The following is a 26561-nucleotide window of genomic DNA, read 5'->3' on the forward strand; positions in this document are numbered from 1 at the left end:
AAAGTTTTTGCTTTGGTAAGATCTTCATAAAAAATATGGAGAGTAAGATCGGTAATCTGCACCATTTTGCTCTTTTTAGGGGATATCGTTACATCCTGATGCCCCTTTTGTCCCACATGCCAACATGCATCAGAGCATGGCCTCACCGTCATGGTAACTACATTTCCTTTCAGCCAAAACTACCACAGCTATAAGTGCTTTTATGGAGACTCTATTTTCAAAATGCTCTTAACCTATATCATATTCTTCATTTTGGCTGACAGGATGCAGCCATGTTCAGCTTTCTACTTCAGAAGCTCCCAGCCACAGAATGTCAGAGCTGCTTTCTGTGTTGATGCTGTGACATTTTGAATGGACCCCCCCCCCCCCAAATCCCCTGTTGATGTTTAATGCCATGTAACTCTGCTTGGCTCTGCATTTTAATCTCCCCCGGGACAGTTGTAAGAGCGTCTACATCTTATATAAGTAAATGCATATTTTTTTATAACAGGCTCATGACACTTATTTTAGCTAATAATATAAATATATATAATAATTTCTTATCGCGATTAAAAGAAAACCAGAAATTAATGGCATATTTAGCTGCATTTTTGGCATTAAATATATAAAAAAAGTTGAGATGTACATGCTGTTAATCCTATTATTTACTACGTAGCTTCTCCTTTAGTTGGTATAAGCTTCACTTATAAATATATATTTCAATAATGCTTTTATAATTGTACTATTTACACCGCACGATACAAATAATAGGATTATAGATCAACAAAGGCATCTTGTTATCTCGTTAGTCTAAATGGGAATAGCGTGTCATGTACATGCTTTTACACACTGATGTCATTGCAGCTCATGTAACTCTAATGCATCCATTAGCAGTCAGCACGGACCTATCCATAACTGTGCGAAGGTCAAGAGAAATCAATAAACCAATAACTGGATATGGTCTGGTCAACACTTCTTGATAATCCAGTATAATTCAGTATTCCGCTTGTGTGCTTTCTGATGTGCACACTCATGGGAACATACCCAACCAGATCTACCAAAGAATCAGGGAAAGTGTGTCTGACAAGAGGGTGCCTTAAAGTTTTCTGTCCGCAACGCATTTTAATTTAATAACAACCACATGCGAAGTTTGCCACTTTAAGTAATGGGCCCTGCTTTTATTAGGTCTGCCCCTTTTCTTCATTTACAATGGCGTGTCATTAACGCAGACACGCTGACTTAGAAAACATTTTTTTTATTTACAGCAGAGACGTCATCGAATTACCTCAAGGCTGTAAATCACCACTTTTTTTTCGAATGATTTTTTCTACGGAAGCCAGTCTCGTCAGTGACGGCTACTTGCATTACAGATTAGTTTTTACTTTGAGATTTTAGAGGACGTCCTCATTTAATCACAATGAACCCAAAACACGAGATTCTTCCTGATGAAATCCGGCGGCCTCAGCTATATATTCCACGAGGTGACGTTTCAATTTTTAAATCCCCATATGCAATAGCACCGATCAATCAAAACAATCCCGAATATGAAATACCCCCGATAGCTCAACTTGCACTGATGATGTCTAGACAGGAAGGATCAAACATTTAAAAGTATTTCCAGACGTATTTTCTCAGCCGTCGGGTCCCGATGTGACCTACCTCTCTGAAGTTCTCAGGGCCACACTCGAGGCCTTTGAAGGTACATTCCAGCAGGATGTCCTCTATACGGTGTCGGGTGCGGTTGTAGAACTCATCCAGGCTGAAGCGGGAGCCCGGCAGGCGGTCCGGTTCCGGGGCGAGCGGAAACCCCGGTGCCATGCCTTCTTCGAAGCCCAGTAGAGGGCCCACGAAAATCAGATCGGAGTAGCTCATCTGAGACTTCCGCACAAAGTTGAAGTTACACATGGTGACAGCCGGAAAGGTAATGTTTTTGGCCGAGTTCTCATCCAGCATGGTGATGTAATGATATTGGTAGTAGTATATGATCCTGTTCACCACCTGGTACAAGAAAGCGGACAGGGCCATGGTGAAGACCACCGCCCACAAACCCTGGCGAATACCGAACTTCTTGCCCTCCACGAACACGTGGTTGGTGCCGTGGAGCGTGCAGCCGCTGAAGAAAGCGGCGAGGTCATCCACCTCGCCGACATCGCCGTCGTCCTCCTCGTCGTTGTAATCGTCCGCCTCACCGCAGCCATCCAGGTAGTCCCGCGAGTCCCCGTCGGCGTAACGCTTCTTCACCCGCTTGTAGTGGTCGCCGCCAAAGCCGTCTTGACCGAACCCTCGGCCGGGCTCGTCGTCGGGGGAAAAGGAGATGGTGCACGTGATCCGGACCGGCATGGCGGCAGGATCAATATGTTATTAGAGCTTAAAAATATGACAATCGGTCCAGAATCCTGAAGCGAAGAAATCTGGCAAAATCTACCTACTGACTCAAAACCATCGGTTGAAATATTCCTCTCATTAAGCAATTAGATAACGAGAAACATCGACAGAAAATAATTCTGTCACCGACTCCGTCGGCCCTGCAAGGCCGGTCAAAATACTGAAAGCCGAAAGCTGAAAAGAGCCCGACACCCGTTCACGTCTACTTTGAGTTGAACTGAGATGCCGTGTCTGGGTTTGTCCTTGTGTCTCGGGGCAGATCCATCCCTTCGAGCAAATTTGAAATGGAGACGAAGAAGAAGAAGACGAAGAGGAAAGGGAGGAGGGGAAAGAAGGTGAGGCCATGAGGAGTATCGGACACAGAATACTCCCACAGGGCCGAGCTACAGGTCACCGAGCCGGGGCAGAGTTTCACCGCTTACAGGGAAAAAACTAAAATAACGCTTGACTCAGTGAGAGAGAAAATATAAGAGACTCTGTACGGAAGCGAAAAACCGACAAAATGGGCTTTTATTTCTGCTGATTTGTTTTGTTCTGCCTGACCTCACTCCTCCCTCCCTCCAAATAATTATCTCAGCACAGTCGTGTAATACAAGAAAACCTCCCATGCAATGGTTTCATTACGAGATCTGCTCTCACGATGAGTTTTATAGCACGTGGAACGACAACGAAAAAGAGGTGTTGGTTTTAGGGAGAGGGAGTAATAAGTTCACGTGCGATGCATGTAGAATCCGACAAAAACAATAAAGCTGTTACAGAGCAACCGCCAAGGAGAAAAGTCAAGGAATTCAATCCAGACTTCTATTTGCTCATCGTCGTTTTCTATCCATCGGTTCATTCCACCAACAGATCTCCACATGGATGCAAGCAGTTCAGTGGGAAGCAAATTAAATGAAAGCAAATATGTACAAGTAGGGTGGGTGGGTGGGGGGGGGGCAGGAAACCCATCTCAACTGGATACTTTCAATATTGAAGATGGAGTTTAATGCAGATTCCCAGAGGTGGATGTGGATTGTGATATGAAAAGGAAATGTAAGCGATAGATCCTCCTGGATCGATCCACCTCCATTAGACCGAGATTATGTCCGGAAACTCGATGGTGCGCGAAGTTGAAACATTAGATGCATTTATGGCGCTGACAGTCCTCTTTACAATAAAAAAAACGGCAGCTAATGATACCACAAGCGGCAACATAAAAGCAATGAGGAACACATTACCCAAACCGATCCATTGTGTTGAGCTTTTAAACCATAACAAGCCGACAGCGTGTTTTCATGTGTTTTCACCCAGGAGGAGGGGGTTAAGGACTCTAATATCAAGTGAGAGGGTGAGAAAGGTAGCAGACTTAGTCAATATGTACTTAGCTGCAGCGGTGGAGATTGACCGTCACTGGAAACAAACCGCTGACGATAAGGGAGCAAACAGAGATTCGTGGCTTGGCCTGAGAGTCCGCCTGGTATAGCCTCGGCTTCTTGGATTATGTATTCGTGATCACTAGATCGCCTCCGACATCGAGCCTGACCGAACAAGGAGGTCACGGAGCTCCCTCGGCGGCAGTCCCCTCGGCCTTCTGATAGGTACTGCTGAATATACACTACCGTCCAAAAGTTTGGGGTCATCCAGACAATTTCGTGTCTTCCATGGAAACTCACTTTTATTCATCAAATGAATTGAAAATTGAATAGAAAATATAGTCAAGACATTGACAAGGTTAGAAATAATGATGAATATTTGAAGTATTAATTTTGTTCTTCAAACTTCAAGCTCAAAGGAAGGCCAGTTGTATAGTTTATATCACCAGCATAACTGTTTTCAGCTGTGCTAACATAATTGCACAAGGGTTTTCTAATCAGATATTAGTCTTCTAAGGCGATTAGCAAACACAATGTACCATTAGAACACTGGAGTGATAGTTGATGGAAATGGGCCTCTATACACCTATGGAGATATTTCATTAGAAACCAGACGTTTCCACCTAGAATAGTCATTTACCACATTAACAATGTATAGTGTGTATTTTTGATTAATGTTATCTTTATTGAAAAAACAGTGCTTTTCTTTGAAAAATAAAGACATTTCAAAGTGACCCCAAACTTTTGAACGGTAGTGTACACATGCGCGAACAACTTGGATTTGGCACCTTGTGAAACTGCCGTGGAGGAAATCGGCGAGCAGTAACCCTATGAATGAAGTCCAATGATTATGTTCACGTACTTTGTGCCAAAATATCATAAAATAGTCATTGTGGATTTATTGTCGCTCACTGGATGCAATAATTCTGTGTTTGTTTTGGCATCTGTGTTCGTCTACAAGGAGATGAATCCAAATGGCAAACATCTTTGTGTTGCTCCATTCTTCGCCCATTTATCTTTTCTTTTGTGTCTTTTCATCCTTCCCCCTGTCATCACTCAGTGCTTTCAAAGCACGTCCACGCTGCCTCATTATGCATATTGATGTCTCCACCAGGGGGCAGCAGCAGCACATCTAATCCGGCAGTGTTTCCTCAGGGCTAAAACGACCGTGACAAAGCTTCAAAGGACTTTAAAAGCAACCCATTGAGAGTGTGTTGTACTTTTCATCTGTCTTTTGTATGCTACACTACCTATTACGATATAAATATTGCTGCTCCATGTGTGAAATGTGTTCACATTCCTTCTTTCTTAACAATATGTTTTGGCTTGATTAACACTTGATAAAGGAGCTTTTAGACTGCAGACAAAAAGGGTGAAGTTACAGAAAATGAAACTGATATTGTTTTGCAATGTGTAAACACACACATGTTATAGGCTTTGAAATCAACAGCAAATTGTTGTGAAAACCCATTTCATCACAAGCCCCTTTGAACCGAAATGTGACTTCACTTTATGACAAATTTCCCCTTGGGGATTAATAAAGTATATATCTATCTATCTATCTATCTCCCGTAAAATTAGCCTGAATTAATAATCCACCACACACACACACACACACACACACACACACACACACACACACACACACACACACACACACACACTTACATACTGTGTGTTACTTACACTACCACCATCAACACCACAGGAAAACATCACCCTGAGGAACATCTTTTTCTCTCTGTTCTCCGATCGGGTCAATAGGTGGCAGTGCTGTGGTGTGAGCGCCTGCGCGGTCACAGCTCCAGCACACAGCCCTCGGGGCTGTGATTTCAACAAGGCCACGCATTTCGCCATGGTCAGGGCGAGGAGCGCGGGCCAGATGAGAGGAGAGCTTTCACGCTCCCTTTCAAGTCTCTCTTCCCAGCGCCGCTTACAGCTAGGATCGACCTGCCGTTGCCATGGATACATCCTGGCCGTCAGCAAGAGAGGATGCACAAAGCCCATTACTCAGAACATGCATATAGTCACACCCTCACACACACACACACACACACACACACACACACACACACACACACACACACACACACGTACCCACGATGAATGGACCCTGACTTGCTTTCACAGAGTTTATTTGACTTCAGCATTTATAGTGAGTGTCAAGATGACAAAGTAAAGATATCACAAGGATGATAGTACACTTTCTTATAGAGGCATGGCTCAATCAATAGCCCATCATTCATTTTCTTAGGTTATTGTCATATTTAATGGATTCGGCACAGGAAAAACAAAGAGCAAGTAAACAAGCGCCGAGCTCGGCCCATTCCCGGAAGATGCTGTGGAATGAGGCCAGAGGCAACGATGCTGTTCCCCCAAACACAATATTGTCTCCTCACCTTTCAACGGGGGGGCCACTGATATCTGATACAGAGTTTCTTATGCGCAGAAGCTTCCCCGCTGGTAGAATGTATAAGGAGAGAACGACGACCTATTTTTTTTAAGTGAGTTGTTGTGGCCAAATAACACATTTTTCATTTAAAGCAGCATGGAGGTGATGCACAACTCTCTGACTTGTCCTACAAAATATGTGATAAGGAAACCCGTTTTGTGATCAGAAACAGAGCAGAGACCTCCGGTTCTGAAAAGTGAAGCCAGTGCAGAAGTGTCTTCAAATTGCATTCTCTCTACTGGTCATCAGGCGACTGATCAAGTCTGATCGTATGGAAGTCTGGGAGAAGATGATCCTCCTTCTCACTTGATTTATGCTTTATGGGTTCATGAGTTCTCACTGGGTTCAGGTCTTCTTCAAAACCGTGTGTTGGGTCATTCAGTAAATTATGATCCCGTTTGTAGACCATAAAGAAGGTTATGGTTTAGGGCGTGGCTGCCTTGTGATTGACAGGTTGCTACTTCTACCAAAGCACGCAGTCCTAATACGCTTCTTGTCATTCACTGGTTGCAAAAAACAAGATGGCGGAAGCCAAAATGCAGAACTTGAGGATTTAAAAACTACAATACACAAACCAAACGGTTACATCACGACAACTATGTCCACAGTGAAGAGGATACGCTCAGCATGTAAAAACAGCTGAGGAGAACTAGTTGAACCGTGTATCATGTGGTGTCTTTCTCTAAAAAAGAAAAAACATTTCTACACTTTTTTTCTTTCCACTTTTCCCATATTAAACATTTGTCCGGACTAACATACTATCATTAACTTACAAATATCTCAGATTTGTTTTTAATGGCTTCCAGACATCTGCCTTAAATATCACTGATCTGATCATGTTTTAAATAAACGTCAACGTAAACACTAAGAGCACAGGTACTAAAACCAGGTAACATCCACGACTATAAATGGAAAACCAACATGTGATATACAATTTGCTCACTACTTGTGGCATTTTGTTGGCTCAGTTACACGTCATAAAACTGCAATGTCAAAAGTTTAAACCCGGCTCAGAACTGCCCGTTTAACTCACATTTTCTACCCATTTGTTCTTGTTTCTCTCAACTTTAAACCATCTAAACTAGTCACTATAATGGTCATTTTTCATTTGCACACACCCCATGAAGCTTTATCTGCAGTATCAAGTTATTTCTCAGTCCCATTTTTATAATGTTGGTGAATTGTGTGACAGACCACATCATTTCTACTCAAAAAAACGATAATTCAACATTTGGTTTTAGACATTTATTTACATGTATCTAGCATTTTATTCATATATTTCACTGCTTTTTTTAGTTTGAAACCAATTTCAAACATCCAAACAGTTCGTCCACACGAGTAAAGGTATGTTTTCACAAGAGGTATGAAGAATTTTGAATAATCAAACTTCAATTTTCAGCTTTAGGGCCATATTTTCTCTTTCTACTTGTGTCTGAGAACAATTGTGCCTCATTATATAGAGAGCTGAGATTGTTCTTCGATTTTTGATGTAAAACACATGGGTATGTGTATGTGTCATATGCAAGTGCCTTTAAAAGGTGAATTTAAGAAATTGTGTAAAATTTAGAAAATGACCCCAGACACCAGAGGGTTAAAGAAAGGCCTGCAGTTGTACGGACAACCCCCCAAAAAACAATGGCGAAGGAATAAAAAGGATAAAATCCCAGAAAACGTGATACAAGAAAACGTGATTCATTATTCGGAAGGACTGGTTGCCTGACCCTGGTCAGCAGCAGACAGAATGCAGCTGGTTCATTCATAACAGCCGCGGGGGTAGACATGCCTCCCTGAAGCAGCTGGTTCATGCCACCGCCTGTTTAGCGCAGCAGAGCAGATCTCGCTTTTTTGACACACAGACATTGCCAACGAAAGCCATCAAAGAAAATATCTTCCACAGCGGGAGCGCTGCTTTCTCTTGCACGTTTCCTGCCCGCCTTCTCCCACTGCAGCGCGCAGACAATGCAGCAATGTGGCCGACTGGGACGGCGTCTTGAGAGGGATTTCTTCATGGTGCTGCATGCTGAAAGTCAAAGACAAATATTCATACGGGAGCGAGCTACAGGAGGACACCATGTAGCGATGGGAATCTAACGTCCCCGATTGCTTTTAAAGTGCAACGAATAAATACAAATACACGTGAAACGGAGACGCGCCGATGGTGTGAAGGTCGACGCAATTTGACGCGGCATCGAAGCTGCAGACAGATGCCAGATGGGATTTATAGCAGAAGAAGACTAGATGAAATCAGCGGAGATCTCTCTCTCTCTCGTCGGCCTTGGAGATCAATGTGACATCCGTTGAAACGCCAGCGTGTTCGGCTCAGTCAGGAGCTTCCTCTCAAAAGGGCTCTGATTGACATGTCCAATGTGAGCAGAGCTGGGTCAGAGGTCAACGACATGCTCCTCTTTGATTGGCTCTCCATCCCGCCGCCTCCCCCTGTGAATATGAATATCACTCAGTGCAACCCATTACCTCCACAGTGAGTTCCCCCCACCGTCTCCATCTCACCGATTTCAAATCAGCCAGTACTTGTTCCATCTCTGTCTGATTCACTCTGACTTTATCTCTCGCAATTTCTCTTCCCCCCCTCTATCTCCATTACTGGGTTCTGAAGATGAGCACCGGTGGGGCAGCGGGCTGCCTTTTAACACAAAGAGCTGAGAGGGACACAGTTTATCAAGCTGAATGGTTTAAATATGTAACCCGGTGGCGTTTTCATGAAGCCAATTCAGAAGGTCAGGCCCAGAGTTACACGGCTTGGGGACCCCGACACCACTAACATCAATTCAATTCAATTCAGTTTATTTGTATAGCCCAATTTCACAAATTACAAATTTGTCTCGGAGTGCTTTACAATCTGTACACATAGACATCCCTGCCCCAAAACCTCACATCGGACCAAGAAAAACTCCCAAATAACTCTTCAGGGGGAAAAAAAGGGAAGAAACCTTCAGGAGAGCAACCTTCAGGATGGACAGGTGCAATCAGGGATTGCTACGTCGGGACCTCAATCTGTATCATTTCCTAAATATCAATAAACGCTTCACAAGCTCCCTTGATAAGCGCGCCGTTCAATAAACCCTGTAAATAGGCAATGAGGCTTATTTTTTGGAGTCATCTCGCGTACCTATTATAATACACGGACATGCTGAGGCTGTGTTTTGAGAGTCCAGAGTTTTTCCTCGGGCTCAGACTTAGAATGTGTTGTTGTCTGTGTCTTATCATTATATGTCTGACTCCCATGCAAATACAGCACAGGAATTACGTGAGAATCATATAATTCGCTCGTATATATTCTCTCGTATTTTTTTTCCTCTCAAAGTCTGTTCAAAAATGATGTTATGACTTCAGTAAGATTTTCGGATCTCAGTGAATCATTGCACCTGCTTTGAGTGTTACCAGCTGATTGAATGGGCGTTACCCGCCTCTTAGATTTGGGTCGAAAGGGGATTTTGTGCAAGAGTTGATTTATTTTACCTTAAATACTCATACTTACTTGAACTCCAACCACAATCTTTTCCTAAACCTCGGAGAGTAGTCGTGTTGCCTGAACTAAAGTTGTTAACAACGTGGTAGGTACAGATTGTCCTGCCTGAAGCGTTAGTGCGATAGATAATTGCCATTAAATTCGCTGATAACATTCACAATGGGTGATCTTTTTCATGGTTGTTAGAACAAATGCCATTGATTTTGCAGCGCTCGATAATAAGTCTCTCAAAACTCAGCGTGGATATTGACATAACTTCCTTTGCAGTCGCACAGCATGAGCCCGATGGTGTTCTTTAGATTTAAAAGGAAGTGGAACTGACTATTTTTCTTGAAAATGTAACTTCTGCAAAGCTTCATATGAAGAAAGTTTTACTAATGAATGAAAGAGACATGAACTTTGGTACAGTTTTGCAATGCATCTAATTAATTCTATACATTTGAAGTCATGACAGTAGGACAGTGATGACATCAGGGGTTTCTTTGATGATGACATTTCATATGCGAGTATTTTTTGAATATGCACAACGATGACAGCTTAGCAGGTGGTGCAGATCTTTTATTCATCTTTAATTAATCTTGCTCAAATGTTCCACATGAAGTCTCAATCATGATTTAGTCATACTGGATTTAGCATGTTTGGAAAATAGGATTAAAAAGTACCTATAATCTATGAACTAAACACTATGACTGTACTGTGTTAAAATAGTTAGCAAGCAAACGTTATGCTTCCTATTTCCTTAAAGTTTTCATGCTAATGTTTCAAAGGTTACAGATGGCTAGTGGAACAGCCTCCCGCCCGCGGCTAGGTACCTATGGCTGAGATGAGACGAGATGGAGGTGCTATGTTTTGTTTTTTTGCTGGCCGAATTTGAGTTGCCACAACCTCGATGATCAATCTCAGAAGCTGGCTCCAACTCTCCTCCCGGCAAAGTAGTCTCTCAGCGTCAGGGAGTGAGGTGGAAGGACCGTAGGTCATCTGTGGCCTGATAGATTGTAAATATATCAAATTCAGTGTCACATGCCATGTCGTTATTTTCCAGGCTGCTGGAGCTGTCATATCTTTAGACTTTTGGCCAAGGATTACGTCATACGGAAAAAAAGCCGCCTGTTTCATCTCAGTCCTTTGGCCACTTTTTTGGGAGGCATTTTTCTAAATCATGCAGTGAGTGGACATGCATCTTCTTCAAGATTTGAAAAAAAGAAAAAAAAATTGAGATTTTTGGAGTTGTAAACCAGAAAGGAACACTTTTTTTTCAAAGCACATTTCATTCCAGGCGTGAGCTCTCCCAAACACTATGTGAAGAGTAAAAGGTATAACATTTGAATATGTCAACACAATTAAAACGGACACACACATAATATATATTAAATACATTTACAACACCATTAAGATGTAGGAATAAAAATAAAAAATTAAATGAAAAAATAGACAGATAAGTAATAAGTATGAATCTAATAATATATATTTATTTAGAATATTTATTAAAAAAAAAATAAAAAAGACTGACCAATCCGAATATTGACGGCGTAGCTTAAAAGTAATATTTCGAGATTAATTTTAAAGGACGTTAGTGTTGACGCCCTTAACATGATTGGGTAGGTTGCTCTAGCAGCTTGGAGCACAATCTTTTTGCACAGTTTGTGTATTTTGTCAGTGCCAATCAGTTTATTTCTTCTTTTTCCGACACATAGATGCTCACACACACATACACACATACGGCGATGTTGACAACTCCTCCATCGATGCCACAAAATAGTACGGGACCCCTTTTCAGGTGGCAAACAAACTCTTGTGTCCTGCCGCCATTCCTCGACAGTCAGCCGAGGCCAGATTCATCGCAGCAGCAGCACCCGGTGCTTCTGGGCTCCCGCTTCAGTATTCAGCGGCGCCGCCTCCAACGAACCCTCGGGGGGAGACGGGGGAAGGGAAGGGAGCGTGGTAAAGGTAGGATGGGGAGGGAAGAAGGGGTGGTAAAAATAACAATAAAAACGACTAGAGGGAGCAAACAGAGGGAGGGTGGGAGCCAGATGCCTGCGCTCGGATCTATTTGTCATGTCAGATAATATGACAAGCGCTCCAAGGGGGAGTTTATAACGAGATTATTGAGAGTACCTCGATTTATTTGCAGGACTAAGAGAGCCAACACTCACGGGAGGCTGACGTCCTTATCACTTTTTAACGCAAGATTAGATTTTGTTTATGGGATCGTCTTGTATCTTCGAGTAAAACCAAAAATGCGTCAGAGACGTGGATAGTTTAGATAATTGGGGACGCGTCAGTCAAAGTTTTTGATCTTGCATATTTTACTGAGGAGACTGCTTTAACAACCTTGGTCCTGACGGATTGTGTGATGCATGGGTTTCAATCGTCTAGCTCACTGTTTCCCAAACTTCTGTTTTTCGGGGACCTATTTTGTGACGAATGATAAACCATCGCGGCCTAATTCCAAAAAAGTCTGCTTCTCAGAGCGCTCCTGACTGTTTTTTCTGACATTTCTCTTCCATCTTATATTATTTTCAATAGGTAAATCAGACTTTTCAAAGATATATACATTTGATAAATGCACAAAATAAATGTTAACAGGCTATTGATTGTTCCTCTCATAGATAAAGCAAACAGCCTGCACACTAGCCTTTGAAATTAGATTTGAGGTTATATGTAGGCTACAATAAACACAACAAAACAAGCATTCAGACTCTCTCATGTGGCTCAAAGGTGTACTGCAGATCAAAATGTTGAATTTATTTAATTAATTAATTTGGTGACCCAAATAAAAAGTCTTGGACCCACCTGTGGGTCCCGACCCAGCCTCAGGGAGCGGCTGCTCTAGCTCTCCATCCATCCATCTATTCACTTCATCACTTATGCTATATTTGACACACTTGCAGTACAGCATTTCCTATGATTAAGACGAGGCAAGGCATTCATTTACATCCCACAGTGGGGCAGGTGGTGGGAGTTTTAAGTCAGCAAAAGCTGCGTGAAATAGGTTCATAATGAGTCCGTCCCCATGTGACTGTTTGTTCCTTTGGATGCAACAAAGGGACCGAGCTCGGACACCGAAGAACATCGTAAAAAAAAGAAAGAACTGCGCTTGCTAAAACACAGCAGAGTGATGGTTCCACATTCAAAGTCTAAAGTGTGAACTTGAAAATAGAAATGACGAGCGAAAGGACAAAAAAGGAAAATAGGAAAGAGTGCTACTTTTTACATGTTGATATCACAATGAAAAGAGACATTCAAGTGGCCTGACAGTGTTCTCACAGTTGGTTTCTGTTGGTGACAGTAAAATGAGTCATGTTGTCTTTGTGTGCACCTGCTGTCACTCTACTAAATAAAATAAAAATCCATAATCACAAACTAGTCTTTGCTGCCCGTCACATCAAAAACCCTCTGATTTAAACCAAAGAAACATTCCTTTCATAGTTCTTTGAGAATTTGAGAATCAATGCAATGTTTAATGCTTTACATTTACCTCCTCGACCTCTAATGAGTTGTCGACGGTAGAAAAAGATTCGGATCTGGACAGGTCTCGACAGGGGGGGGGCTCACTATGAGATTTACCATTTCCTCATCCCAAATAAGGGCCCTGCTGCTGATGAGACGGGGCAAAATCAATACGCCCTCCTCGTTCCCATGCTCGGCGGGAGCACCAGGCACTAAAAGAGGGTCAATGATTTAGGGCATCGCTCGCTGTAGGAAATTAATAAACATGAGAGTGCGGGTTTGTGCTGTGGCATGGATGGCGTTCACATCAGAGAGGTGAGAATGATGGGGAAAGTTAATTCATCCTGCTAAGATCGCGGGCACCGAGCGATAGAAGGTCACTTCTATTTCGTTTCGGCAGAGCACACAGTCCCGCCACTCTTCTCCTTCAGTTTTATTTCTATTACCATACCGCTTTCTGCTGGGAAAAAAGCTATCGGTATTCATTTGTATGATGATATTTATTTTTCTCTCGAGTATGGGGCTTTCATTAAAATCTGAATGTTACACTTTCCATTGCACATTTGTAGATTCACCCACTTGCAGCTTTTGGAGGCAGATGAAAAAATATGAAAAAACCTGATAGCGTATGATATGGAGGGATTAACATGCCCACAATCAAATCTGTGTATTAGAAAAAGCAGTATAGTAGCAGAGTAAACCAACACAGCATCTACATCAACAAGAGGCAGTCATTAAACCGTGTCCTGAGGAGGTGCAGTGACAGCTTCAAGTAGTTTGGTATTATACCACCATGCCCAATTTACAAGCCACATGATATTTGCATCAGAGGCAGAGAAATTCCTCAGTGAAAACACAGCTGAGGGAAGAAAAGCATCTTCTGTTATCTGACTGATAAGAACGGAGCTGTACGCATCTTTGTTATTTTTATTGCTAGTTTTTCCTCCTCTTCTAGAGTAAGCCTCTTATACAGTATGTTCATCCCCAGCTGAATAATGTATATTGGAACCGAAAATTTGCCTTATGTCTACATTTTATTCCTCTGATTTCACTGATGCAGGGCTTACGTAGATTTGTATTTACCAAAGTATGCATTCACGAAAACTATTCTCCAGTATCTACAAACAGCATGTAACTTATGGAATGAAATGAACCAATCGGCCTCTTCCTTTCCGAGTTACTTTGAGACACTTTTGTTTAAGGGGGGGGGAATGAAATCCTGCCGTAAAGGGATTCTGCCTCGGTCCTCTTTGATGAATGCAGCAGGCAGCGACCTGGCTCCATGATTCTTATTCAAAGAGAAGAAGAAAAAGGCCGTACGGTATGGGGAGCGTCGGTTCATTAGGCCTCAGTGTTCTGAAAGCTGCTGGCGGAAATATAAAGTCACCCGTATGAGAACTCGAGCGTGTTTTCCATCAGGCGGCGTAAAAACCCGGCGATACGCAGGAACTTTCAAGTGAATGACTCTGGAAATGCTACTTTGATTCAGTTGACAAGGAGCCAGTAATGAGGAGGTTGACTTTACTCTCACTGGAGACCCCCCCCCCACACTCTGTCCATGTGTTGATACTGCTCGTCTCCCCTGCCGAACACCAACTGCCTCTATTTGAACTGTGTGTGTGTGTGTGTGTGTGTGTGTGTGTGTGGGGGGGGGGGTCGCATTAACCTCCTGCTCATGACTGACTCCCTTCACCAACTGGGAGAATCTGTGCAGCGAAAGTAAAGAAGACATCATCTGAGCTGATGCATACAACCTACCAAAGTACTGTACTTGACCCAGCTCTTGAGCCAGGCACTTAACCTTGCACCGCTTCAGCTGAAGACTGCATTCATTCCTTTTTTTTCTTTCTTTCTTACTTTATCTATCTATGTCACTTTTGCATTTTTCATCATTTTGGCAGCTGCGCTGAGTCGGCTTAATAATAAGAATCCATTTCATTTATATAGCGCTCTCTAAGATACTCAAAGACACTTCATATGTTACGTGTTACATTTCATACACAGGGGAGCAATTGAGGGATAAGTATTTTGCCCAAGGACACATCGACCAGGGCGGGGATTGAACCACCAACCCCCTGGTTGAAAGGCGGACCTGCTACCCACTGACCACACACAGTCGCCCCAATCAAGCAGTGAAAACAACAAGACGCCGAAAATATGAAGAGAGCAGGAAAACGCCACACTTGACGTTACTCGAGACGCGTCAAATCAAAACGAGAGTGAACATGCACTGGAACTGAAATGTGTTTGAAGCAAGCGGGAGCACCTCAACGTGTAAGGAAACAGATTGGGATGTTTTTTCTTGTTACAGCAGCTCTCTTGCTTTTTTTTATTTTTTTTAACTTCACTGTCAGTTTCTATGGTATCAGATATGGGTCACATCCTGAAATAGATAAAAAACCCGTCATCCCACAATGAATACAAAAAGAAACAAATTGCAAACATAAGCATCAATTCAGAATCAAGCATGAAAGACTCGAGCCGTGGTTATGCAGATAACTTCAAGCCGTGAGCTTACATTGCGATGGTGTCGGTAAATATTGTAAGCCGTGTTCGACAACCCCCAGTTACAAACAGTTACCAGCTGTAAAAGGCATTTTATCGCTAATGAGAGCGAACCGTACCCCTATTCTTGGATGAAACGGTGTGCGAGAGGCTTTTGGTGTTTGCTTGTTAATAGGGATTTTGACGGAGATGAAACATCGCAACAGACACCTCAAAAGCACAACTTCCTCCTGCCGCTGTGAGAGGAAGTGAAAGCCTGTGATTAAACAGGGACTAAGTAATTGATATTCCTCACAGGCCCCCGGGGCTCTGCCAAAAGAGGGATGGGGGGAAGACGGAGAAGAGGGGAAAAACGGAAATGTATTACTCGACGTCAGTAATGACCATAAACATATAAATCACAGGGAAACTGAGGCCGGTGCCGGGGAAATGAATCGGGCACCGCTCTGAGGGGGGGAGGTTGAAGGCAGCGCATGAGGGATGAAGGAAAGGATGGAGGAGGAGGAGAAGTGAGGAAACGAGGGGAAACCCCGCAGATTCAAACAACACTGCACTGCAGGGTGTCTACTGGTGTTATATCACCACTCACTTACCGACAGGTCTCAGCAGAAGACTTCTTTTGATAACCCCGACGTGATGCCGGAGATATCAAAGCCTGGCTTGATTTCTTTCCTTACGCAGCCCGATGCTCTTCTTTTTCATTGCCCAATAGTCGTGTCGGCGCAGGGCGCGCCCATGCAGATTCCATGGCAGTTAAAGGTCCTGCGACTGACCTTGAATGTCATCATCAAATAGGGACGACAGCTCCCCCCCACACACAGAGGCCAATGGAGCCAATCAGCTGACCAACAGCAAATCAATCATGATTACCTGGCTTTCTAAAAGAAGATCAATGGAGTTAATGACCAGTGTGACTTTGTCTTGATCCACATGAGAAAACAAGGACCCGAGGATACATGCGGGGCACTACTCTTCCTGTCAGTGGCTGAATGGCCGGTCCAAAGTAGAAATGCCAAAACAAACGAGGGTTCTTATTTATCGAGCCATCTTCGTTTGCTCGATTCGTGAATGATATTTTTTCTCTCATCGGTAAATGCTGAAATAAAAATAAAAAACAGATCCAGAAAGGAGTCTAATCAGTGTGGCTGTGCTTCTTATTTGATGGTGGCATTCAAAGTTAACCCTTGTGTTGCCTTAGGGTCATTTTGACCCGAATCAATATTACACCCTCCCCCTGCCTATGGGTCATTTTGACCCGATTCAATGTTTCACCCTCCTGTTACCTTTATATTATTTACTAACATATTTTACCCTTTGGGTTCAATTTGACGCCAGCAATTAAAACCTCCAGAAAATTATTAGAATTAATATTGTTTTCCAAGTTTAAGTGTGAGGCACTTTATGTTTGTTTGTTGACAACCGAAAGAACACCGACATTAAACATTGAATGGGGTCAAATTAATCCTAAGGCGGGGGGAGGGTGTAATATTGATTCGGGTCAAAATGACCCTAAGGCAACACAAGGGTTAAGCAGGCAACATCATATTTGAAGAAGAGGTCTTTGTTTTCTTGGTTTAAATGTGTGTTGTAGTTTTTACTAACAATTATTGGTGGTTTATTTCAATCAATTCTCAGGTGGGGCAGCAACAGATGCTGAGATAATCAGCCGACACCGTGCATAGCATCAACCACAGGCAGATCTGTGGGAGAGCAACGCAACCAGCAGCATCCACCAACTCGTGTTATGTATATAGCAGCACATGTGTAGCTCAGTGAAGGGACACAGTCATCTCTGGTATCTCAACCCTCGGGGAAGAGATGCCATGGACCAAAACTGCTGTTGACGGACTCATTTTTAAGCAGGAATCCGATGTGACAAGTGGCTGACAAACATATTTGGGGATGCAGGAACATATTTTCCAGAAGAATAACAAGCAGGCGGCAACTTCTGGTTCTGAAAAGTGAAGCCAATGTGGAAGTGTCTTAAAATGACATGCTTTCCTCCGGTGGCTAAAAGAAGTCCGATCGTATGGAAGTCTATGAGGAAAAAGACGCCGCTTCTCATTTGATTTATTGCTCAGAAAACATTGTTCATGGTCTCAATCGCCAGTTTCGATTCAACACAACACGATGTTCATTTAAAAAAAATGATGATCCCATTTAAAGTCAAATAGTCCGTAAAGCAGGGTATGCGAGGGGAGGAGCTTCCCCAACACTGTTTGTAGAGCTGCTGTTTGGTCATTCCGTAACTTTTATCAAAATGTTAACGGAATTACAGGATATTGTATTTGCATTTTTGGATTAACCACCAACTCTCGCCGAGAACGATATCGATGAGTGAGATCACAAGACGAAGATAAAATAGCGGTGTGGTGCAGAGAAGGAATACCGTGAACGTTTTTACCTAACAATGAGGACAATGAAGTCTGAATGATAAACATCTTTCCACAACACATACACAGAAATACAATATGATGCAACTGTGCACATTCTTGCCCTTGATTTTAATCTTGAGGCAACATTTAAGACTTGTTTTGGTCCCACACACTCACCTCATTCAATTTGTTTCCTGGCTTTATCTGCCACATTTTTCCTATTGAGTCTTGCTCTCCTGCCAGAGGCCGGTGTTATTAATATTAAATATTAGATAGACCGTCTCAATTTGCTCTGTGTTTTTTTTCTTTTTTTCCCTTGCGCGTGTGCCAGATTCTATAGCATCACTGCAATATTTTCCCCAAAAATGTGCCCACTGTTTTGGTTTTGGTCTCAAAGGAGTCGAGTCGACCGATTCTGCATTTTATTAAAAAAAACTGTTTTCCTTGCAACCGAGTGGAGGGCGAGATGAGACACGATAGTAAAATACATGACCGTTTCTCACACCACTGACACCATAATTTTATGAGGCCCTGATATATTGGACTTGACAGCAAATCAAGATTGAGCTGGAAGTATATTTTTCCACCAAGCCAGCAACCATTTCAGAGTGCAGCTCTTGTGAAGACATTTTCCTTTGGCACATTTCGTACTTGTTCATTTAGGCTCTCTTGTATCCATCTTTCTTTATTTGTTCCTCATCATTTGATCGTTGGCTTTTTTCCCCTCCTTCTTCCAACTCCTTCGTCTCCTCACCGTCAGCCTTCACAGCCATTCCTCACTCTTTCATTTCCTTTTTCCCTCCACCCTTTACACTGTCTTCTCTAGCACTCCCAACCCCCTTTTTTTCTTTTTCTAACCACACCCCAGGGACGCAGCCGTCCGATCTGATTGAAAACTGGCCATTCACGGCTGCTTTTTCTTGCGGAGATTGTGATTAGATCGCGTTTTTCCTCTTTCTTTTCCCTATCTCTTGCAGTTGTTGTTTTTAACAGAAACACCCCTGTGGCTAAACTTCCTCATTAGCTGTCCTGCAGAGTAGCACAGCAGAACTCCACCTGCACCAATATGTCTCCATTTAGGCCTCTTCCTGCTTGCAAGACCTTCAGCGAACCCATTGATCATTCTCACCTCGCTAACCACAGGTACTGATACAGATCCGTATTTTGTGAGCTTCCGCTAGCATGCAAATGTATACACAAACACAGACTGTACCGACGTAAGTCAACCTCCAAAACTTGATATTCTGAGTTTTCCAGTGAGCACATCTCGATAAATCCAGACATCTGTGCAGCAGCGCTGCTCGATATTGAGCGGGATGTGGACTTAAAAAACAACAACAACTCATAGTCCACCTCAGAACAAGATAACGGTAATCCATGTTCGCACTGCCAGCAGCGTGATAGCCATCAAGCTGAACATATTTTTTAAGAAGGCTCTTTGTTGATTTGGTTTTTTTCAGTAACTCAGCTTAACCTTTTTTTTCTTAGTATGCAGTGAACATCTCGTGACCTAAACAGATAACAAAAATACTGAAATCCATAAAGACTTTACAAACCACACATAAGCTGATTCCAATGAACACACACAATTTGGTTTAGGCACAAATTGAAATCATTAAAAATTTTATTAAAATCACGTAACTTTATTTTTGTGTCTGTGCATTAACACATTTACATTCAATGGCTCCAGTTTCTTACTGATACGGATGTGCTGCTCTTTTAAAATTGTATATATTTGTTTTTTTTGGACTGTTGCAATTTGAAACATTATCTTGACCTCTTGTGACTAACATTTTAGCGATTAAAATTAGCATTGTAACAGTTTAGCTCCACACCTTCCTTTATTAGTTGTTTTCTGATTGGTTTGCATGTCTTTATCCTTCTCGTTACACTGCCGACTACAGGTTTGGCATAGTTATGACGGCGCCCGGGGGCGTGTTATCGCGGTTCATATAAACAGAAACTTTTTTGAAAACGACCTTGTGTGTACAACGTTATTTTTGAAAACGGAGGGGCAGAAATATTCGTTTCTGTAAATACCCGGCTATGTGTAAACGTGGCCTCTGTCTACTTAGGTCCCCTCACTTGCTCTTGTACTCTGCCAGATTGTCTTGTGTGTCCAGCCCAAGCCCTTGTTTGTGACATATTGTGTCGATATATTTTTTAGTGTTCTGTTCCTGATTATTCTCTGAGTAAAGATCATTATTATGCTATTGGGTTCATACTAATCTCTCCGGGACAATCATTTGGTGTCCTTGATTTGTATTGACAGGCATCAAATGTCCTATTCTATAATCATGTTTTTGCCCATTTGTTTCTATGGATTTGGTATATCTATTGTTTTTTAATATACAAAATAAAACAAAAATATATTATTAGATTTTCTTTTCTATTATAACAAAGGTTCACACACAGTGACAGCAGATACCTCCAGCCTCCTGCGGTCACAACACAACTGATGTTATACTATCATCCTCTGGAAGCTGGACACTTTCTTCAAACTGGAATATATTCCAGTTACACTTTTTTAAATTAATTTTTGGAATTTCTCACTTGAGATTCTACTCTTTGGTGCATTAACCTTATTATGCAGCCAACGAACATACAAATCAGCTTCTGGACAGACCTGGCCTTGCTGGATAGAAACACTGGCTCGTTGGCTATAATAAAGGCTGTTTTCATTAGCTGGAGACAAGTTCTGCAGCTTGCTTTGGAAAGGTATGGAACTGAACCTCTGTGCTGCTTTACTGTACTCTCTCTTTGATAACATCGCAAACAGGTCGGCTTGTGTTTTATTACAGCAGGCGCAAAGAAAGAGAGCGCAGGGGTGACGGGGAGGAAGGGGCGGGTGATGAAGTAATATCTCATGAATTCTTTCTCAGGTTGCTGAGCACAGTGCAATCTATCTGATGAGCATTATGCATTTATGCCTTTTCAGGAGGGAAATGCGCAGCATAATTCATAATGCATGCATCACGCCAGGGTGGCCTGTGGGGGCAAACGGACGCCTTTATAAGTGACAGTCAACTATGTGGAGAACGAATTGGCCTTAACCACTTTCTTCATAGCAGCATACATTAGAAGTGGTGGACTGGGCATCTGTTGAACAAAGGCTTCCAGATCCGAGTTTATTCAGGCCACCCACTGGATCCCTGAAAGGTGTCTGTAGAAACGCTGTGGGATTGTGAAAAGACAGATTTACTGTTCAATGAAGGCCAATTAAATAGCAAAAATGGTCTCCCCTCCTGTCTGGCTGGTGTACTACATCATCGGTTCTGAATTGTTTCCCGTTGCATGTCCTCGTCGACTTAATGCTGAGAGCCTGCCAGAGAGGCGGATATTTCATATTTTGAAGAAAGAAAAAAGAGAAAAAAAGTTAGCGATGATCCAGCAAATGCCCGTGGTAACAAAACCTGCTGGGGAGATAGCATCGTAGTAAAAGGGGGAGGGGGGAGAGAGAGGGAAGAGGTCACAGAGAAATACACATACCGGTAAATGTAAAAGAAAAAAGAAAAAAACCAATCCCCCATAATTGAATGTTATGTTTTTGCTTCCTGACATGAACAGGACACGCTGGTAATTTGTATTTGTTTTTTGGGTAAATTTGACTTCTAAACACTTTTGACTGGGGAAAACATAACTCACAATATTACAACCTCAGGAGTTTTCCCGTGAGCCGGAGGAAGACTCAATCCTTTTTGCTTGTTTAAGCTCCTCTAAAGCCCCAAACCTCCTATTTGGGAAGCTGCATTCTATGCGTAAAAATGTGTTAGAGCCCTGTCAGGCTGGTAGGTTATGCAAACCACAGCACCGAATTATCTCTCTGAACACGGCGAGTGGAAATTCATTACCTTGACGCCAACTTCACAACTCAATTGAAGAGTACAATGGTGAGAACGTGCTGTGATTTAAATAAGAAACCTCATGGGAGCAGGGACGGAGAAGATAGAAAAATTTCAGAAATAATATGTGTCTTAACAGAAAAGAAATAAAAGCATCATCTCTGGAGGTCATGGTCACACTAAGGAAGGATTAGCATGACACGTTACTTTATACCTCCACCTCTCACTCACTCACAGTAAGTCTTACTTTAGCATTGATCACTGTTTATTACTGTCAATTCAATATGTATTTAGTTATGCATGTGTCTAACAACAGAAAGGAGACATGTATACGTCTACATTTTCCGGTTTATTCTAACTGATGCCGATTGTGGCTGTGTATTGGTAAGAAAATTAATCTCAATAGCTGATACCAGAATAATGGTTTTATTATTAAATATATTGAAATATTATGAAATATTATTCAATTATATACAATAGATAATATATTATAGATCATATAAATGTCAATGGTCCTGTGAGAATGGTCCACAAGGAAACCGACAGCACTAGTGGCATCTGTTTCCATGAATGTGACGAAGCCCCTTGTGTTTTAGTATAAATATTAAATGGGAGCAAAGGAGGAAGTCAGGTGACGTTAATATAGAGCGCCAACGTCCACAGGGCGGAGGTCAGGGTGGATCAACAAAATGAGAAATATAAGAGGCAGCTTTTTGTATTGTGTTTGCAACAGACCGTCAGCATTGTTTTTAAAAGAAAGCTTTAAGATGATTGTTCCATAACCTGCTTATGATTGTACGGTCAATAGGGGAAACGTTGTAAATAATAGACACCACTAGTAACCTCCACCAGTTACATTACTTTTTTTAGTGTGACAAGTTTTTTGAAATTGTATGTTTAAATATGCAAATGAGGCATTATCTTGTCACACATGTTTCCCGAACAAAAAAACTAAACGTTTAATAAAGCAAGTACAACATTGTGGATTTATTTTGTTGTCTTATAAGAGTCAACGGTTTTCATTGAGGGGATTTAGGATATCTCTTTTTAGCACAGCCATGAATGAAATAAAATGAAAAATGTTGCCATGTTTTTAGGAATACAGTGTTAAACAAATCAGGCTGTGGATAATATACGAACACAACTCCTCAAGAAAAACCTTCAGAATATTGACGGTAATCAAACTAGGAATGGAGGTGCATGTAAGTGCTACTAAAGTGAGGAACAATGGATCTCAGTATGAGGAATAAAATTGCAAACTTCTATAAATTTAGCAAGACACTACGTGTGAATAAGTCTCCTCAGATATCGGAGTATGTCACAGAGCAAAGAAACCATCAGTTACTTATATATTAGTTGACACACTTCAATCTAAAATGTTAAAATGAAGTATTTTGTGCTCATAGATTGTCCATCCCTGCTGGGCCATTTAAACAAACAACTACAATCATCTGTGAGATGAGAACAAATTGCCACTAATTTGATGTAATCAGCCTCATAAGCTTGAACAACCAAACCGGTCCAACGAGCTGCTCCACTCTTCTCTCCATCAACTATTTCTGTGAACTTTAACTATTAACATATCACCATGAAACCTCCCCGGTTGATGAGGACAATAATTATTTTGTATTACAATTTTTCTTAAATTCTATGTTCAAATGCGACGTGATCACATGTTACTTTTGTTGAATTTAGGATGAATCTAAAGATGCAAATAGACAAAAGTGTCGTAAAATAAACACCGAAATGTGTATTTTGGATGTTTCGGAAGCAAAATAGCCCAACATAAAAAGACGATAGCTTTCGTTGCATCATCATCATCATCATCATCGATTTGGAACAGTTCTGGAAGGGACAGACACACAAGCTTGACAGGGGAGTCGGATCAGAAAACACTCTCCTGTCGTTTTAATTCCGAAAACTTCTTGTGTTTAACGTGTGTATTCATCCAGGTTCCCTTAGGGCGTAGTGCAATACACACCCGCAGTGTATCTTAAGTAAAACACTCGATGAGGAGCTTCTGCGTTTGTCAGCTTTTTCTTGCTCTTTCATATGTTCTTGGCACATTAAGAAGCAGAAAGGATAAAATTTGTCTCTTAAACGCCTCACGGAGAAAAATGCTGGAAGCTAAAAGCTAAGCGGAACTCAAAGGTCAGGCTTTCTAGTGTTCTTAAAGGGTAGCTGCGTGTGTTTGTGCGACGGGGAGAAAACAAAGCAGGAAAAGAAAAGAAGAGAAGCAATAGGAGTAACAGTTGGGTTCACACGGATGACTGCGTGCTTTGCTAAAGGTGTGCGTGGAAACGCGTAGAGCTCCGCGGAGAAGATCAATGAAATGAGCAGTCGTAGTAACCAGTAAGGCAGCGGTTCACCCCCTCCGGTCTGGCCGTTGACTGAGCCATGTCCCCCAGTCGGCCCTGATCGAAGGCCGCTGTGGCAGATATGCTGCAATAGGTCAACTGCCCACTGCTTCCCAGTTTGACAGTCGGTCTAAAGATCAAATGTCTGGCCGCTGGGCCAGCTTTTCCACCTGCCTCCATCCTCGTCGATCTCATTATGCTGGAAAAAATACTACTAATAATTAGAATACTTCAAATTGATATCGCACTTTTCTAGACACTCGTAGACTCCCTGAAGGTTTGTTTGGTTTGAGTCGTTTGCTGTTATCCAGACATGAGGCAATGGAAATATGGCTGTTTCATTGGAAATATTGAAGTGAAATTCTGAAAACAATGAATTCGGATGAGAAGAAACGTGTTGACGTGTCTGAGGTAAAAGGTAAAAGGTCTGTCTGTTGGTAGAAAAAGGTGCTGTTTGTGAGACTGCTGCAATACCGGGGACGATTGATTAGCAATTGCTTCCAGTTGAACTTGTGTCGAGCAGGTGGACCGAACACCAAAGCATTTGTAATCTAAGAGACTAAAGAGCTTTGCAGGAAGAGATAACAATGGAGGAGGAGGAGGATGAGGAGGAAGAGGGACAGGAGAAGGTAAAGAAGTAAATGCCAGCAGGTCAGTAGTGGACAGCCTCAGGCTGAGAGCCACAGATGCGGAGCTCATTAAAAACAGACCACTGCCTTTTCTGAGTCGGAGGACAATATGGAGCCAGAGAAACCCAATTGCACTGTTTTTTTTTTATCATGTGAGGAAGAAGGGTAGTAAGAAAAATAGACAAAAGCACAACAACAGTGAAAGACAAATTGAGAATGTGGAGCAGTCGTGACACAAAGGCAGAAGGAAACACCGATAGGAGAAATGCAATGTCCTTCCAGGAAGCAGGGGAAATCCACGAGAGAAACTTTGTCATTGCGTGTCCCTCGAAGATGTGAATCAGTGTGACCCCACGTGTGGATGAGTGAGTTTCTTTGTTCAGATTCGGTCTCAACACCAGAGAAGTACGGGGATGTGCGCCGATAGATTTAGCCTCCTGTACGGCAGCGAGGCAGCAACAACATCTGCAGCTGCTCTTTTCTCTCCTGGTCTTTTTATAGGCTGGATGAAAGAATGCAATTAGAAATCTGAAACCGAAGATAATCGTGAAAGTTTTTTTCCATGAAATATCTCACGGGGCTACAAACACAATCCTAAAAGAACAAGAAATAATGAGGTCTCAACAGTCGTGATGCAAGTGATGCAAAAATCGGCGTACAAATTCCCACTCCGGCGAACAGATTTTTTAAAGTTAGCCCAAGAGATCTTCAGATTGTTTCTCTATACAATGCTTTACAACCTCTTGAATCGTTTCCAACATCTCTGCAGGTGTATGTGCGGACGCCCTCACAGCACCAAGAGAAGCATACAAGATGGAGATAGCGGCCTGTCAGGCATCCAGGTGGGCCTGTCAGGCCCGCAGACATGCTGAAGGTTAAGACTGTGATTAGAGTCGGAAGATGACTCCTTGCCCTTTGGTCCTCTGCCCTTCTATTGATCGCAACACCCTTTGAGGAGTCACACACACAACGTATTTGGCTTGGTGATTGGCGCATGAATAAACATCTGTGAATGTGTAAATGAACAATAAAATACCTCAAAGGTCTCCGGTGGTTTCTGGTGACGTCTGTGTGCCGGAGACAAAGTAAAAAACGCTGAACTAAGTGAATGTCATGGCTTCTCCCGGCAGACAGTCTAATTGTGTGTTTGCTCTTCTGTTATTATTGTCATTACTGCGTGATGGAGCAACCGTTCCTCATGGCAATTGGGACAAATTATGTTTTTATTTCACACCAGGCAAAGTGAGGAAATGTCTCAATAATGACGACTTCTTAGATAATGAGATGAGCATGACAGGCAAAATTGCAGTGGAAGATGTGACAAGTCAAAGCACTTCCATATTTAGTATTTACTGTAATGAAATATACGTAAAAATCTACCTAGCAAACAAAAGAAACAAAAATGACAAGAGAAAGTAAAAATGCCAGATAAAGAAAAGACAGAGCGAGACCGGGCTAATCTCTCCTCTTTATGCAGTTTCTCTAGAATAACGACAATCTTAATGTTCGTCGTGAGTTTGAAAAATAATGATTCTGGAAGTGACACGGGTGCGTCCACGCGTAAGCGCTGTGGACGCACCCGTCTGGGCAATCTACACCGACGTCGGACTTTGAAACAGCTGTTAGAGCCAGCTGCTAGCCAAACTATCTTCATATGATATCGTAAATAAGTCATTCCAGGGTTTTCTTATTCTTCTTCTTCAAATAGTAAATAGTCAATAGCAGTCCATAAATAATGATATGCTTAT

At 42.2% G+C, this 26561-nt stretch overlaps 1 protein-coding gene across 3 annotated transcripts in view; it reads right to left on the reverse strand.

Annotated features, from left to right (window-relative positions):
* asic1b (acid-sensing (proton-gated) ion channel 1b) overlaps positions 1 to 26561 on the reverse strand; it is a 170807-nt gene that overhangs the window by 51739 nt on the left and 92507 nt on the right. The window contains exons 1-2 of one of the 3 annotated variants that reach the window (XM_056438616.1): positions 1787 to 2319; positions 1029 to 1033 (exon numbers count right to left, since the gene is read on the reverse strand). The exons of 1 other annotated variant lie outside the window; for it this stretch is intronic. In XM_056438616.1, coding sequence (XP_056294591.1) covers positions 1029 to 1033; positions 1787 to 2319 — 538 coding nt within the window. Of the gene's footprint in view, positions 1 to 1028; positions 1034 to 1638; positions 2320 to 26561 lie in introns of those variants that run through there. One more of the 3 variants, XM_056438617.1, reaches the window with a different exon arrangement.

Source organism: Pseudoliparis swirei, chromosome 18, assembly GCF_029220125.1.
Source record: "Pseudoliparis swirei isolate HS2019 ecotype Mariana Trench chromosome 18, NWPU_hadal_v1, whole genome shotgun sequence".
In the NCBI taxonomy this organism is placed as follows: Eukaryota; Metazoa; Chordata; class Actinopteri; order Perciformes; family Liparidae; genus Pseudoliparis; species Pseudoliparis swirei.